This window comes from Daucus carota, chromosome 8, assembly GCF_001625215.2.
Source record: "Daucus carota subsp. sativus chromosome 8, DH1 v3.0, whole genome shotgun sequence".
NCBI lineage: Eukaryota > Viridiplantae > Streptophyta > Magnoliopsida > Apiales > Apiaceae > Daucus > Daucus carota.
This window is the reverse complement of record NC_030388.2, coordinates 2,366,519-2,382,678: the sequence shown is the minus strand read 5'-3', so window position 1 is coordinate 2,382,678 and position 16,160 is coordinate 2,366,519. Positions and strand designations below refer to the sequence as shown.

At 32.5% G+C, this 16,160-nt stretch overlaps 1 protein-coding gene across 3 annotated transcripts; it reads left to right on the top strand.

Annotated features, from left to right (window-relative positions):
- The first annotated feature begins 2,946 nt into the window (after positions 1-2,946).
- Positions 2,947-10,588, top strand: LOC108199416 (casein kinase 1-like protein HD16). 3 transcript variants are annotated; one of them, XM_017367220.2, is made up of 18 exons: positions 2,947-3,336; positions 4,180-4,640; positions 4,865-4,990; positions 5,087-5,160; positions 5,281-5,350; positions 5,470-5,525; positions 5,609-5,680; positions 5,771-5,865; positions 6,021-6,087; positions 7,062-7,191; positions 7,409-7,627; positions 7,701-7,831; positions 7,974-8,148; positions 8,236-8,326; positions 8,482-8,639; positions 8,728-8,916; positions 9,543-9,633; positions 10,053-10,588. In XM_017367220.2, the coding sequence occupies exons 2-17, from the start codon at positions 4,254-4,256 to the stop codon at positions 9,600-9,602; spliced, it is 2,100 nt and encodes a 699-aa protein (XP_017222709.1). In that variant the 5' UTR covers positions 2,947-3,336; positions 4,180-4,253; the 3' UTR covers positions 9,603-9,633; positions 10,053-10,588. The 3 variants fall into 3 exon arrangements, with proteins under 3 accessions (XP_017222709.1, XP_017222708.1, XP_017222710.1); XM_017367219.2 differs by having other exon boundaries at positions 2,974-3,153; XM_017367221.2 differs by having other exon boundaries at positions 2,989-3,290.
- The last annotated feature ends 5,572 nt before the right edge of the window (positions 10,589-16,160 follow it).

Genomic DNA, 16,160 nt, shown 5'->3' with positions numbered 1-16,160 from the left:
AAAATATACAAAATTATAATATTATACTAATTTAAATAACCTAAAATATAAAACTCTTAAAATGATGAGTTTTGGCTTTTTCTAACATATTAAACAAAATATAACACATTATTCTCTCTCGGATCCAAATTAAACCAAGAGATTTTCTGGAAAATAAAACTTAACATATGGTCTTTCCTAGAAAACCCATTCCCAATCAAGTCAAAAAACATATTTTTTCTTGTCAAATTAATATCGTAAATCCTCTTACAAGACAAGAGAGTTTTAGGTTAGCATTTTCCCCACTTCAAACTTGCTAAAATCCGCTGCAAGTACCCTTAACTACAGAGTTAGTATTTTTTTAAAACTACCATAATCTCGCTAAGAAGTGATTTATCTTGTTTCGTTTAACAAAATAACTTTGGAACTACAATCCAAGTATTTAATTTTGTACAAAGTATATCCATTAATAATATAGGCACACTTTTAATTTTGTTAGTGCCACATATTCTGCACTTTTATTAGAATGGAACACATTGGCACAATATATATAGTAATACATGCATATATTAAGGAGTTAAACAGGGTAATATACTTGATTTATGTTTATTATATATTTCTTATATTTTAGGCTTAATCAATAATGATTTGGAGCATCTGTAAAAAAAAATGATTTCGAGCAAACTAAATTGGAGAAAAAATCATGTTTGACTCAATAAATTGCCTTTAATTCAAATGAAAATCAAGTATTTAGATTTGACTCGATAAGTTGCCTTCAATTTAAATAAACATCAAGTACTTAGACTCACACTCACCAAAGAAGGAGTGTGAACTGCAAATTAATTAACAATGATAGATATTATATGTAGATTGTTAAAAGGTAAACAATACCTTTGGATAGGTAAACGAGTCTATGAATTAAAAATCACAATAAGATCACATTATGACAACATGAGACAATAAATAATAAACAAGAATTAAGAAAAAGATTTATGAACGAAAAGCCACCATTAGAGAGACACATGAAGTTGGGTTAGTTTGTGGTGTTGAACCTGCTGTTTCGGAACCTAAATACATAAAAAGACAAATGAAATGGTGATAATGCTTAATTATCACAAAATTTTGAACATGACATGACTAAAAACACAACACTATTTAAGTGAGACGTAGCACAAATCAACTTATGTACTGGATGAGCGAATACAATGAATACCAATATTCCTCTATAACAAAGTAATTAAAAGAACAGATTTAATATATACACCTTTATTGGAGGTTTGGGTATAAGCTCTAACATTGAGATTGGTATGAGCCTTACCTGTAATATGGAAAAGAAAACATTATTAGGACCAAAAGTATGATTTGGAAGTGCAATAGATGAAAATTATCATTTGCTTCATCGAAAGTTAGTAAAGAAAAAAAAAGACTCTCTTGACAAATACGCAACATGTTTTGTTAGCTAAAGTATTTAGGTAAAACTCTGCATTAACAAACAAGTATAAACATGTTTGATGTGACTAATAGCTGAGCTTATGTAATTACTTTAGCTGTTTATCTTAGTGAGAACAATTCTAGATGATCTGCTTACTCTCATGCTATACACTGACTATCTTGGTGATGTCTAAAGAAACATAATGTAACCCTAATAATGATTATGATGATGATATCACTGTTCTACATAAAACTGCCTAAAACATATATAATCAGTAACTTGTGCAATTTGGTTATTCTCATTAGTTACATATTGGGTGATGCACTCAAATCTTTTTACTTAGAGAGCCAACATCTAAAAATTAATGGGCAACAGATTTTAAATTGTATGTTAATTAGAGTAGATTAGAGATACCATGCTCACGTTCTTCAGGACCCGTTTGCTTTATAATTTGTATACTATGCATTGACTGTTGATTCCTAAGAACAAGACCTCGACATTTTGGAACTATAAGAAAGAGGTAATAGTAAATGGATTTAAAAGAATAATTGTACATCAGATAATACTACATTTTCAGTATATTAGAAATTAACACAACACACTCTAATCATAGACGGAATATTGGTACGATTTTCATATGACTATTCATACAAAATCGTGAAGCGTATGATATGAATATGCGATTAAAAAAATTTGAAAAAAAAAACATACCAGCTCCATTAAGTTTGATCACAGAATGATAGCGATTTTCATAATGAAAAAACGCAATAACTCTGCTTATCAATTAAAGGGGTTCAAAGATAATTAACCATATGTGCATATATGTTGGTAGTCAAATATCCGGGTAAGACATGGGTGAAAGTCGGGTACAATGTGAGATTAAACATAGATGATTAATAAACATATCAAAATCAAATTGTTAGTAATCTCCCAGAATTCATACTTGTTTCGCTGGCATCTTTTCCTCAGAACCCTTCTTGAGGTTCCATGAAAGTAACTGCAAGAGTAAATCCATGTATATGGAAACAGTGTTGACGATAAGCGGTAAAATTGTGAATAATGATCCAACTGAACATCAAAATCTCACCGTATAGAGGCAAGATCAAACATATACAAAGAGGCATAATGATGAGGGCAATCAAGAAAACGGGAACGATTATCAATACCTGAATATCAGTTTTGTGGATTTGAAATCATCGTGCGTTGTATTTGAAATCAATCGATAAAACCCGAGTTTAAAATTCTGATCACTAAAGATGATTGATACGTTTTTGGAACCATATTGATATTGCCCATCTTAATTAAACAGTATTTTTGAATAATATGTTAATGATAAAAGAAGTAATATGGATTGTCATATACCGGATATATAGTAAATGAATTATCCATATGATTGAGAGACCATTTTTAGAACCAAAACAATTTCTTGAAAACTAACACTTAATGTTCGGCCTCTCTTAGAAAACCCATGAATGAGGCCCAAACACAAGACCACACTCCATCAACACCCACGCAAAGGCCACAAGCATTACACAAAACGATGATATAAATCCAACCCAAAGACACACAACAAACTCATCTCTTTCTCATCAAAGACTCTCTCATCCTCCCTCACCGTCTCCCCGTACACAACACCACAATCCCCAACCTATACACACACCTATACATACACACAAACACACATTTCCGATTCTCTCCTCTCTCCCGATGACTCATCTCTCTCCGATTCTCGACGCGTAGAGGTTCGATTCACATCTCTCTCCCATCTCTCCATCCCTCTCCCTGTCCCTCTCTCCCTCCCTCTCTCTCTCTCTCTCCCTCTCCCTCTCCCTATCTCCCCCTCCTCCCTCTCTCTGGCTTCACGCTTCGACGCATAACGGTTCGATTTGCATCTCTCTCTTCACGCTTTTCGAGGTTTTATCTATGTACGAATTGAGCACATATTTGTTGTTTCTTAATTGAATCTGTGACTATATACATGTTTTTGTGGTGTATTAATTGCATGTTTTGTGGTGTTTGATCATCCGATTGGTGTTTGTTTTGTTTCGTATTGTTTCGGTTATCGAAACTGTGTGTGTAGTTTGACAGATTCAGGTGTAAATATGGATAGAGTTGTGTGTGTGTAGGTGATGATTGTGGAATTTGTGTGGTAGTGTTGATGGTGAGGTTGAGAAATGAATGAGCTTTTTGGGGAAAATATTGGTTGGGATGATTTGGGTGTGTCGAGGATCGGGTTTCTGAGATTGTGGATTGGTGGGTGTTTTGATTGATTGTGTATCGTTGATTTGGTGTTTGTAGTGAAGTTTTTGTGTTTTCTTGTTTTTTTTATTGTAATGTAGTTGAAAATGTTTGGGTAGTTTTTGCGATTGATGATTGTGGGGGCTGGTTTTGAGATCTTGCAAATGAGTTTCAAATGTTTGGTGTGTTTTTTTTTTTTTTTTTTTTTGTGTTTGGGATGTTTGTGTATAATGTGTGGATAAGTTGTTTTGGATGTAATATGTTGTTTCTGGAAGCGAATTTTTGATACTGATTTTTGGTTGATTTTAAGAGATTCTTCTTTTGCGCAATGCGTGTTCGTGACGCACAAGAGATCTATTAATATTTTTTTAATCATTGTGCCAATGAAGTGTCGCCCAGTGGGACCACTTCAGAATATTCAAAAAACAATGTGTAGTCATTACTATGCAATATTCAGACATTTTGGTATTTCTTGAGGTACATTTTTTGTATGTTTGATGATATTGACTGCTTTTTCATTGAAACATCAGGGGTTAAGGTATTTGAGGCTCCTTGAGGTCAGAGAAGAAAGTTTGGAGAAGATAATCACTTGCATGGAAAAAATATGCCAGATTTGAGAAGTGGAGTTCGTCAATCAAAGAGGGGAAAAAATGTTGAGGAGAACCCTGCTGTTTTAGCTCCCGCACCTCGACGTGGCACTAGAAGAGGCAACAATTTGAAAGCTCCAGTTTTAAAATCACCTTTGAATAATCCTGTGAACCCAGCAAATCCCAGTCCAATGTCAAGACCTGCTGGTAGAGGTAGGGGTAGGCAGACAAACCAAGAGAAAAATGCTGAAATATTTGGTACTGGGGTTGGTGGTCGGGGTCGTGCAGTTTTAGATGCAAGAGCAAAGGAATTGGCTGCTATTCCCGATGTAGTGGCAGAAAAAAGTGCAGATAAGTTAGCTGCCGCTGAGGAAGAAGGAAGTACAAGTCCACTTCCTGAAAGGGTATAAATTCTTTTTTAGAATTCTTTCTGTGTATGTACCAGTAAGTTCATAACTTCATATATTTATATCACAACAGAAAAACATACAATCTATGAAATTATGAATTGTCTTTGAGGGAATCCGTGACAGGGAAGAAGTTACTAATTTATCTGATGACATTAATGGTGAGTTCTTAGAAAGGGCGGAAAGTCACTGATTTTGTTTCTTATTTATGTTACTAACAGGTGCAGCTAGGAAATTCCCCAGTGTACAAGCTAGACCGGAAGTTGGGTAAGGGTGGGTTCGGACAAGTTTTTGTTGGAAGAAGGGTAACTGGTGGCTCTGGGAATACTGGTCCTGATGCAATTGAGGTACTGTTACCACTGTTAGTTACAATATTTCATAATGTGGTGCATATATTGTCCCTTTCTTCTTTGACATGCTATATTGCATCCGCGTGGTTTTAGGTTGCTATGAAACTTGAACATCGAAATGGCAAGGGATGTAGCTATGGTCCTCCTTATGAATGGCAAGTTTACAAGTAAGTTAAGTTTAGCTCTTTTGGCAAATTTTCAATTATTATTTTGCATCACAAATTATTAATGTGGTGGTTGCAATTTGTTATATTCTCTTTTGCTGATCTGGTCACCTCTTTATAAAGCACTTTAAATGGATGCTATGGACTTCCCTTGGTCCATTATAAAGGTCGTCAAGGAGATTATTATATACTTGTAAGTTTTTATCATTTTCCATATAAGTATCTTTCACCATGGCAACAATAATTTCTTTCATAGTAAAATGTTAAGTGTTCAACTGCATTTTTCTAACTATATCGGGTCTACTAAATCAGGTCATGGACATGCTAGGACCAAGTTTATGGGATGTGTGGAACTCCAGTAATCAGATGTATGAAAATGACCTTTCATTTTACAAAATGTTACATGTTACTGTGCAACCCATTGCATTTTTAATCTTTGATTTTGTTACAGGCTGTCGGAAGAGATGGTTGCTTGTATAGGGGTGGAATCAATATCAATATTAGAACAGCTTCATTCTAGAGGGTATAACTATCGACGAGTTCTTGCTTTGTAATAGGTGATTTATTTAAACTCATCTGTTTACTCATACATAAGTTTTTAATTTCCTTACAGCTTTGTACACGGAGATGTGAAGCCAGAAAACTTCTTGCTTGGTCAGCCTGGAACAGCAAATGAGAAAAAATTGTACTTGGTTGATCTTGGTTTGGGTAATTCTAATCTTCTTCTCATTGGTGAATTTCATAAAATACAAATATTTGTGTCTGCCTTGTGAAGGATGCTTTGCTAAACTTGTGTTTTAATAAACTAAAGATAGATTTTTTTGCTTGTACGAGCAATTGATTCAATGATTGATTGATCTCAGCTTCAAAATGGAGGGATGCATCCTCTGGTCGTCATGTTGAATATGACCAAAAGCCTGATGTTTTCAGGTAATATTTGCTGTTAATTGATATTTTCTGTAATGGAAGGCTATTTAATATCAAATTAGTATGTAGATGTTTTGTTTATATTCAGCTTTCTACAGCATAGTTTTCTAGGATTTGGATTCTGACATTTATATATTCTTCACCTTTATATGACTTACAAGTTGATGACATACATTATTATTATTGTGACTGAATTTAATATTTTACGTGGTGAGGATTACAGAGGCTGTAGTTAGTTCGTGGTTGAACTGACCCAGTGTATGATATCTTGTTATTAATATGATGCTAGAAAGGTTTTCCTTAAACTTTTGTACGTTGCGTGTTGACCATTTTAAGGGCAAAGGAAGCATTATGGAGGGAGAAACCAAGATTGATATATTTTTTCTTTATTTTGCAAAAAGCATAACTCCTTTAGATTTTACAAACATGAAGCTATGCTCTACATGATGTATTTGTAAGAGCGTGTTAATAACAGTGTGAAAAAAGAAATACATATAGTATTTCTATATTATGATATCAAAAAGTGGTTTTTGATGCCAAATAGAGATTGTAGTTCATTGCATAGTTATAAGACGACACCAAATGAATCTGAATTTGATTATATTTCAACCATCTAACTTTTAAATGTTCAATTATATTTGTCACTCTTGCTTAAATTTAATTTTCATATAGATGCTATCCATTATTCCCCTTGCATGCTTATGTGGCAATTGTAGCTGCATCTACACTTGGTTCTATGTATAAGTACCAAGTATAGCATTTTGATACCACATGTTTAGCATCGGTCTGGAGTGGAATTCTTGTTCGGGGGCTATATTATAGGTGTTTATGTATGTTTCTTGTTTTTAGCACCACCAAGGGACTTGCTCTCGTAAGTAGGAAAAAGTTACTCAATTTAGGTCACAGTATTGGTTTGGGTGCTATATTATAGGTGTTTATGTATGTTTTATTTGTTTTTCTGGTCTTATTTCGGACAGGGGAACAGTGCGTTATGCAAGTGTACATGCCCATTTGGGGCGGACAGGAAGCAGAAGGGATGATCTCGAGTCATTAGCTTATACTTTGATTTTCCTCCTTAAAGGGAAGCTTCCATGGCAAGGTTTTGTGGTGAGTCCATCTAAGAAATCCTCCATTTGTTAAGTTTTGTTTTTGTACTTGTTCTATCACTTGATTCTCTCTATATGATCATTAATATACCTCTGTGACTCCTTCCCTGAAAGGATGCATCAACCATAAGTTAAAGCAAATTGTAGAACTTTGCAATTGATGATTTGAACATGGAGTACAAGTGTACCATTCATTTGATTGTGTATTTCATTTGCAGGGAGAAAACAAAGGTTTTCTTGTATGTAGGAAGAAGATGGGAACTTCTCCAGAGATGCTCTGTTGCCTATGCCCTCCCCCGTTTCAGCAATTCCTTGAGATGGTGACTGATATGAAATTTGACGAGGAACCTAATTACTCAAAGCTGATATCCCTTTTTGATAACAGCATAGTTTCCACTGCCTCATTGAGACCAATCAAAATAGATGGTGCCTTGAAGGTATGTGCCTGATATTCTTGGTCTTTTTTAGCATTTATTACCTTCCATGGTTATAGCTTCTGCTCTTTTATAGGTCGGTCAGAAGAGGGGAAGATCTCCTTTTGAGTTGGAAGATAGTGGAAATCCTAGAAAGAAAGTCAGACTAGGTACTCCAGCAACTCAGTGGATCTCAGTCTATTGTTCCAGGCCACCAATGAAACAGAGGCAAGTACAAAATATTATGAATCCTTGTTACGAAGTTTAACTTATGTGTCCCAAACGAGATATATGTATACTCATGTTAACTGATTAATACATACATGATATATGTATACTCATGTTAACTGATTAAGGTACTACAATGCAGATACCACTATAACGTGACGGATTCAAGACTATATCAGCATGTAGAGAAAGCAAAGGAAGATGGATTGCACATTAGTTCTGTAGCTTCTTCCTCGAATCTGTGGGCGGTTGTTATGGATGCAGGGACGGGGTTCACATCCCAGGTTTATGAAATCTCACCTGTTTTCTTGCATAAGGTAATAGCTAATTTTAGTTTTCCGCAAGATTTTTTTTTCTATGCAAGTGATTCGCTTCCTAAAAGCTCTGGTTATCTTCTGAATCAGGAGTGGATAATGGAACAATGGGACAAGAATTATTACATCACTTCACTTGCTGGTGCGTCCAATGGAAGTGCCTTAGTAATAATGTCGAAGGGTAAGTTAAACTAAATGTGGCTTTACATCTTCGTAGTTGATATATTTTCATATTTAAATATAGGCCACTGTAATGGTATGTGGGATTTGATAAATTTAGATGCATTTGTTGACAATATAATTTTTCTTATCTGAAATTAAATATTGCCACTGAAGGGACATCCTATACTCAACAATCATACAAAGTCAGTGATGTATTTCCTTTTAAATGGATCAACAAGAAGTGGAAAGAAGGCTTTTCTGTCACCTCAATGACCACTGCAGGTAGCAGATGGGGAATTGTCATGTCTCGTGATGCAGGTTTCTCTAACCAGGTACTGATTTTTGTTTGTTTTTAAGTGGCACATCCTCGTAGTTGTGGCCTATTTGAAGAGCTTATAGTTTGTGTTTGCTCTAATGAAGGTTGTAGAACTTGATTTTCTGTACCCAAGTGAAGGAATTCATAGGAGATGGGAGAATGGATATCGAATAACTTCAGCTGCTGCAACTGCGGATCAAGCTGCCTTTATATTGAGTTCATCAAAGAAAAAATTACAAGATATAACACAAGAAACTTTGCGAACGTCTGCTTTCCCCAGCACCCATGTTAAGGTACTTGTCATTTTTTTTGTTTTTGAACCCTTTTAAAACTATGATAATTGCCAAATTTGTCTGCTGTTGAGGTTTGTTTTTTTTACCAAAATTTTCTGCTGATATTGAATCATCACTTGTTACTGGTAGAATAAGGTACTTTATAAATATGTGACTTACTATTCTCTTTCTGCATTTAGAATTAGTTTTACTAAATTAACTATACAAAACTATATTAAACTTCTATGAAGTTAGAGAGATTGCTTGCATGACCTGTTAATTTAATTGATGTTCATTTTGTAGGAAGGTATTTACCTTACCGGAAGAAGTCAACCTATTTGTAATTTTTTATAATGTTAGAAGTCAAGTTGTTACTGGCTGCTTATCGTTATAAATTGTCATATAAATATTTAAGCAAGCATATTAATAACAAAATCAGAAAACATAAGTTTCTAAAAGCTAATAAGTTTTTGTTGTTTGAATTTGGCATATAACTATTTAAGCACTCTTGTCCAGAACTGAATTAAGATAATAATTATTTAGTTTATTAGTTTATATGTGTTCATTAACAAGAACGCTTCCATACTCTTCATTTAATATAACAACAAATTTTAGTACAATCTAACAGTTCCTCGATTATTTGGCAGGATAAATGGTCAAGAAATTTGTATATTGCAACCATTTGTTATGGACGAACAGTGTCGTGATGGCTCGGATCAAAGGAACTTTAACTTGGGGGTATGTCACATTAAGGTTTTTGCAAGGAAATGCTAATATGATATCATTTGTCATCTAGTGAAGATCTTTACTTAATTGCTTATATTTAGAGGTCATATGTTGCATGGAGGTTAAGGGATCATTAAAGGGCAAAGTGCATATGGTTTTGGATTGGTTGTCAATAATTTGATGTTAATGTATACAGAATATTTTATTATCCTGTTGTTCGAAATCAGACACTATTGAATTCCTTTTGCTGGCCAAACACGCTCCTTATGTTAACCTGTATATTCCTAGCATACCTTCATACTTCTCTTGCTTGATCTCTGTGGATCTGGAGATGCAGTGCTAAAGTGCTGGCATGTATGGATGACTAAAATAATTTCTTTCCCCTTTTTTGCCTTGAAAACAACAGAATTCATTCAAATTTTTTTATGCAGGTGATGACTATTTTGAATAATTCAACACTGCTGTGCTCCGATGACAGTGTAGATGGTGGAGTTTTGCATCATCACTTGGTCTCTGTCAGGAGAGAACATAATAGAGGAGCTTGCTACATGCTCAGTGATATCTCAGCGGCATTCTTATACCACTGAGGTATCATAAAAAAAATATGCTTTGGCAAGGACAGGAAAGATGAGACACTCTTATTTTTCTGTTTTTTCGTGTGATACAAATTGTTGACCCCCTTAGTGAAAGTGTTCCCGAGTCATTACCATACTATTACCACTGGTGCCAGGAGTCTGTCCTAAATAATGTTATGTACTGGACTACTAGTTTCGCCCCCAATGAGTCACTTATTTAACCTCTATGCAGTTGTTGTAACTGGCATATAGTATCTGTATTTGTTGTCAATATCATGAAGAATTGCTTACAATTTTACAAGTATATAAGCATGATTATGGTGTGGAGTGGAATTGTGTGAGGATTATAACAACCGTTGTTTCCGGTAATGATGCCTTTATTGTCTTTTGCTTTTCTGTGTGTTTATATTGAATGCCTTACCTTACAGTACTCTTATATGCTTAATATAAAAGGTTCAACTTAATAAGTTGATTGTGATGATGAAGATGAACCGATGATTAACTATTATATTCGTTTATATTACCTCTTCTTTCCCTTTCTCTTTTATGATATTTTATATTTTAATTTTAGAATTAAGGATACTGTTATTTTTAGGATTCAAATATGTAGAAATGCATATAAAATCTGCCGGATTGTAGCTCAGGCTTGGGTTCTGTCTTGGTTTGGTGTCGAAATAAGTACTTTGATTGATCAAATGTTCAACCCTTTAACTTCCGGGATTATAATATATATTTTTATAAAAACTAGTGACTAGGGTTAGGGGTGATCGTGGTGCGGGCGGTGCGGTTTTTGGCTAAAACCGCAAACCAACCGCGTATGCGGTTTTGCCAATTTCTCAAACCACAACCGCACCACGAAGAGTTAAAACCACATAAATCGCACCATGAAAATGCGGTGCGGTTTATATATTCAAATAATTTGTTAAAATTAAATTATAACATTTGTCAATCATCAAATATTTTTCGTAGGAAATATGATATGATAAAAGTGAACAGATGTACTCAAAAGTGAATGAGATAAAGACTTAAACTGTAGCAAGACAACAGATGCACCCATCCTGAACTGGAATGGAGGATGTTATACTTAATACAGGAGAGTTGTGTTTAAATTAACAAGAGACTACTGGAGCTTATTCAATTATACAACTCTTAGTCTAAAAGCCAAGGCTTGAAGAAATGAATTGAAAGCAAGCAAACTTGTATAGATGTTTAATATAAAGTTCAGCATAAAATGTCTTAATTATTCACATTAAATGCTTTAAAATAAAGCAAATATAATTTAATATATTAAGAAAATGATTTTAACAGCACATATAGGTAAAACATACATTATTCTTTAACATCCTTAGATTCTAGAGTATCTGAAGCCCACATTGATACCTAATATAATATATATATATTTAATATTTTTTTATATAATATATTAAAATATATTAAATGCGGTGCGGTGCGGTTTTAATCACATTTTGTAAACTTAAAACCACCGCAACCCGCACCGCACCTTGTGGTTTGACAAAATTTCAGACCGCAACCGCACCACAAAAATTAAAAACCACGTATCGCGGTGCGGTTTGGTGCGGTGCGGGCTGTTTTTGCGGGTTTTGCGGTTTGATGATCACCCGTAAGTAGGGTTGATCATTCACCAGCAAATCGGCGACTGTCAGCTACAATTAGTGTAATTTGAAATAATACTCCTGTTCATTTGAACTAGGAATATTTAGTGTTTGACTTTTTGATTTGTTTATTAATAATTAAGTTTAATATAAAATTTTAATTTTTATATTATATTAAAGTTTAGATTCTTAATTTTTATATTATAAAAAGTAATTATGTTTATATGCGATATTTTGTGTAAAAAAGGTTAAAACAGTTCAAATAAATGAGGTGGTTCACTAGCAGAAACCTATGTTATAATCAAAGATCGAATTTTTGACAGGAGAAATAAAGGGGTCATCTGTTAACCCTGGATGAGACTAAAATAGCTGACCATGACTCACTTATGGTTCATATCATTTGTATAAGTTCTGTAAATATCTGGACGAGACTAGTTTTTTGCTGGACGACGTGGGCTTTAAAACGTATCCGGATGGTTCGGAAAGCACTGATATGATACTTGACTTTCTAGCAGTTCCTTTTCGCTATATGTTTATGTTGGGTTTTATGTATTTTAAATTTTATTATTATTTTTTTTGCTAAATTTTTAAATTTTATTATTTACAATATATTATGTAAATATGGTTTATTGTTTTATTTGAAAATTTGCAAAATATTTTAGTTATAATTATTTATTTATACAGAAATTTCATTCAGATATACTACTCATCCAGAAATTTAATTCAGATTTAATAAATGATTAAGAAAATTATTCGTCCAGAAATTTTACTCTTTCAGATTTTTCACTCATCCAGAAATTTGATTCAGATTTAACAAATGACCCCTGATATTGAAATTTTGCTTGCCCATAAAGAACAAGATTCAATATCCAAAAGTGCGCATATTGGCCATCAAATTTGTAATATTTAATGTAATACGGCTTAGTAGAACTGGGTTTAAATAAATTTATAACATTATATTAATTTTGTAATAAATTTAAATTTATATCATATTAATTTTGTAATAAGTTTAAATTTTGTAATTGTATAGCGGTATCCGACAAACATATCTTAAGGACGTCCCAAAGCGCTCATGGTATCATTATGAATAGAGGTAATTGCATATCGCACCCCCTAACTATTGTTCGAAAATGATATTGTACCTATACTTTGAGAAATTCAACTCGCACTTCTTATCTTTACATTTCAAGAACGATACGCACCCCCTCCGTTAAATTCCGTTAAAATACTCCCTCCGTCTCAATTTACATGTCCCTTTTGCTTTTCAAGGAGTCAAATTGACTAATTTTTGACCAACTATTAGAAAATATTTAATATTTATTTATTATTTTGGGAAATAGAAAGTTACATATTAAAATAGACTAGATTTACTTTTTTATGATATTTTTTTTAAAATTTTTGTTCTGTTAAGCTATCCATAATTTGATATGTAAAATCATTTTGACTTGGGGATAGCTTAATTAAACAAAAATTTAAAAAAAAATATCATCAAAAAGTAAATTTAGTCTATTTTAATATGTAACTTTCTATTTTCTAAAATAATAAATAAATATTTTCTAATAGTTAGTCAAAAATTAGTCAATTTGACTACTCGAACAGCAAAAAGGACATGTAAATTGAGACGGGAGTTAACAGAATTTAACGGAGTGGGGTGCGTATCGTTCTTGAAATGTAAAAATAAGGGGTGCGAGTTGAGTTTCTCAAAGTATAGTATAAGTACAATATCATTTTTGAACGATAGTTAGAGGATGCGATATGCAATTAACTCTTATGAATATACAAACCAAAAACAGTGAAAGCCTAAAAATATACATGCCCGGTTGATGCCCAGTTGAGATGTGATATGATTATGCCTAAGGACACGATCTAATTGACTAGCGGTGGTCTAAATTAGAGTTCTTAAGACATTATGTGAAATTTGTTTAACTTATAAGATATTTTGTTTTAATGATACTAGTTTATAACCCGTGCAATGCACGGGGCGGTTAACATATTTGTTATTTTATTTTATATATTTTAAATTTATCTAATTTTATTGTAAAAATAAAATTATGATAGAATAATGTGGTTAAATAATATTTTATTTAGCAGTTGGATAAATTCTTCATAGTTAAGTTCGTCAAATGGCTAATTAAAAATTAGGTCGAACATATATATTTTAATGAGAATGTTAAAATATTTTTTTTTAAATGTTATAATTTAAGAAGGGCTATAAACTCATATATAAACTAACCAATCAACCTTCTTAATATTTCGTTATTAATAATTAATAATATGGTATAAAACATATTGTAGTTTAAAGAGACGCATGAAACCAAATACCAACCCATCATACTAATTTGAATTTAATGTTTTGGTTTAATAGATGATAAAAAATATACTATAACATGTTATAAATTCGAGAGCTCCGTGGGTCGAATACCAACCCATTCACCAACTCTACTAACTGACCGACCAAGTGAACTTTTTATTTTGGCTTTATTAATATTGTAATAATATATAGTATAGGATAGATTTGTAATATTTCTTTTAATGTGAGATCATTAAAGTATTTAAAAATAATGTTATTAATGTATTTTGGTTTAATAATATCACATGTTATTTATTAATAATTATAATTAATGATATTATATTTTTATATATATGACATCCGTGTTAATTGTAAAAACTCAGTTTTTTAGTTAGAAAATCTAAAAATGATAACGCGTTTTGATTAAAAAGACAATTACTATGTTGCTCGATATTATTTTAGAAGATTGAGTTCTTTTAGCTAATAAATATATAAAGATAATTTATTTTATTTAAAAAGAATAATTGGTTTTATATATAGATAGGCCCGTACTTCGGTGCAAGTACCGACCGCCTGACCAATATAATAATACTCCCTCTATTTTTTATTATTTGACGTTTAGACTTTTGGCCCACATCTTTACGTATAAATATGTCGCCCATGTTCGTATTAATTGTAAAAGATTAATTTTTTAGTTAGAAAATTTATGAAAAGATAATATATTTTAGTTAAAAAAAGTAATTACCATGTTTCTCAATGTTATTTTAGAAGATTAAGTTTTTTAGTCAGAAATATAAAAAAAAGTAATATATTTCAATTAAAAGGATTAGTTGGTTATATCGATAGGCTCGTACTTTAGCCCAAATTAAAAAAAAATAATTGGTTATATAGATAGGTCCAGAATAATTGGTTATATAAATAGGCCCGTATTTTGGCTCTGACCTACTAAACTTTTATTGTTTCGGTTTTAAAAGAATTATTAATTGGTTATATAGATAGGCCCGTAATTTGGCCCAAATTAAAAAGAATAATTAATTATATAGATAGGCCTGTATTTTGGCCCAAGTACCGACCGACCAAACTTTTAATGTTTCGGCTTTAATAGTATATATATATATATATATATATATATATATATATATATATATATATATATATATATAGGTCCATAATAATTGGTTATATAAATAGGCCCGTATTTTGGCTCTGACCTACTAAACTTTTATTATTTCGGTTTTAAAAGAATTATTAATTGGTTACATAGATAGGCCCGTAATTTGGCCCAAACTAAAAAGAATAATTAATTATATAGATAGGCCCGTATTTTAGCCCAAGTACCGACCGACCAAACTTTTAATGTTTCGGCTTTAATAGTATAGTATAGATTGGTTATATTGATTGTCCGTGTTTTATAAATAGTACTCCCTCCGTCCCTTCCATTTCTTTACACTTTCCTTTTTGGGATGTCCCGTCCAATTCTTTACATTTCAAAACTTACCCAAAATAGTCAATGGGTCCCACCACTTCTTCACTTTTCTTTCCTTTTCACACTACTTTTACTCCACTATCTTCTTTTTATACATTAAAAATCAATGGGTCCCGCCACTTCACCCACTTTTCTTTCTCTTTTCCCCTACTTTATACATATTTCTTAACCTCCGTGCCCAACCCAAACGATAAGAAATGGGAGGGACGGAGGGAGTATGTTATTATTATTTTAAGTTATTATGAATAGGATGTATTGTTTTAATATGATAATCGGATGACATGGTATTTGCTACATAATTATAGTGGTTTGACAAATATAATCATCCATATGAGCTTGACTATAATTATGGATAAGAGAAAAGTATGGTTTTTCTTTTGAATAAAGAGAAAAGTATGGCTGGAGTGTTGTTTTTTTAAAATATTATCTATATTTTTTATTTTTGATATGCGAAGTGCGAACTCATTTTTAACTAAAAGTTTTTCATCATCAGATATCTAGACTTGCTCTAAAATAATATGAATGCTTTATCGAAACTTAAGGGTTAATTATCTAGTTGGTCACTGAAGTGGGCT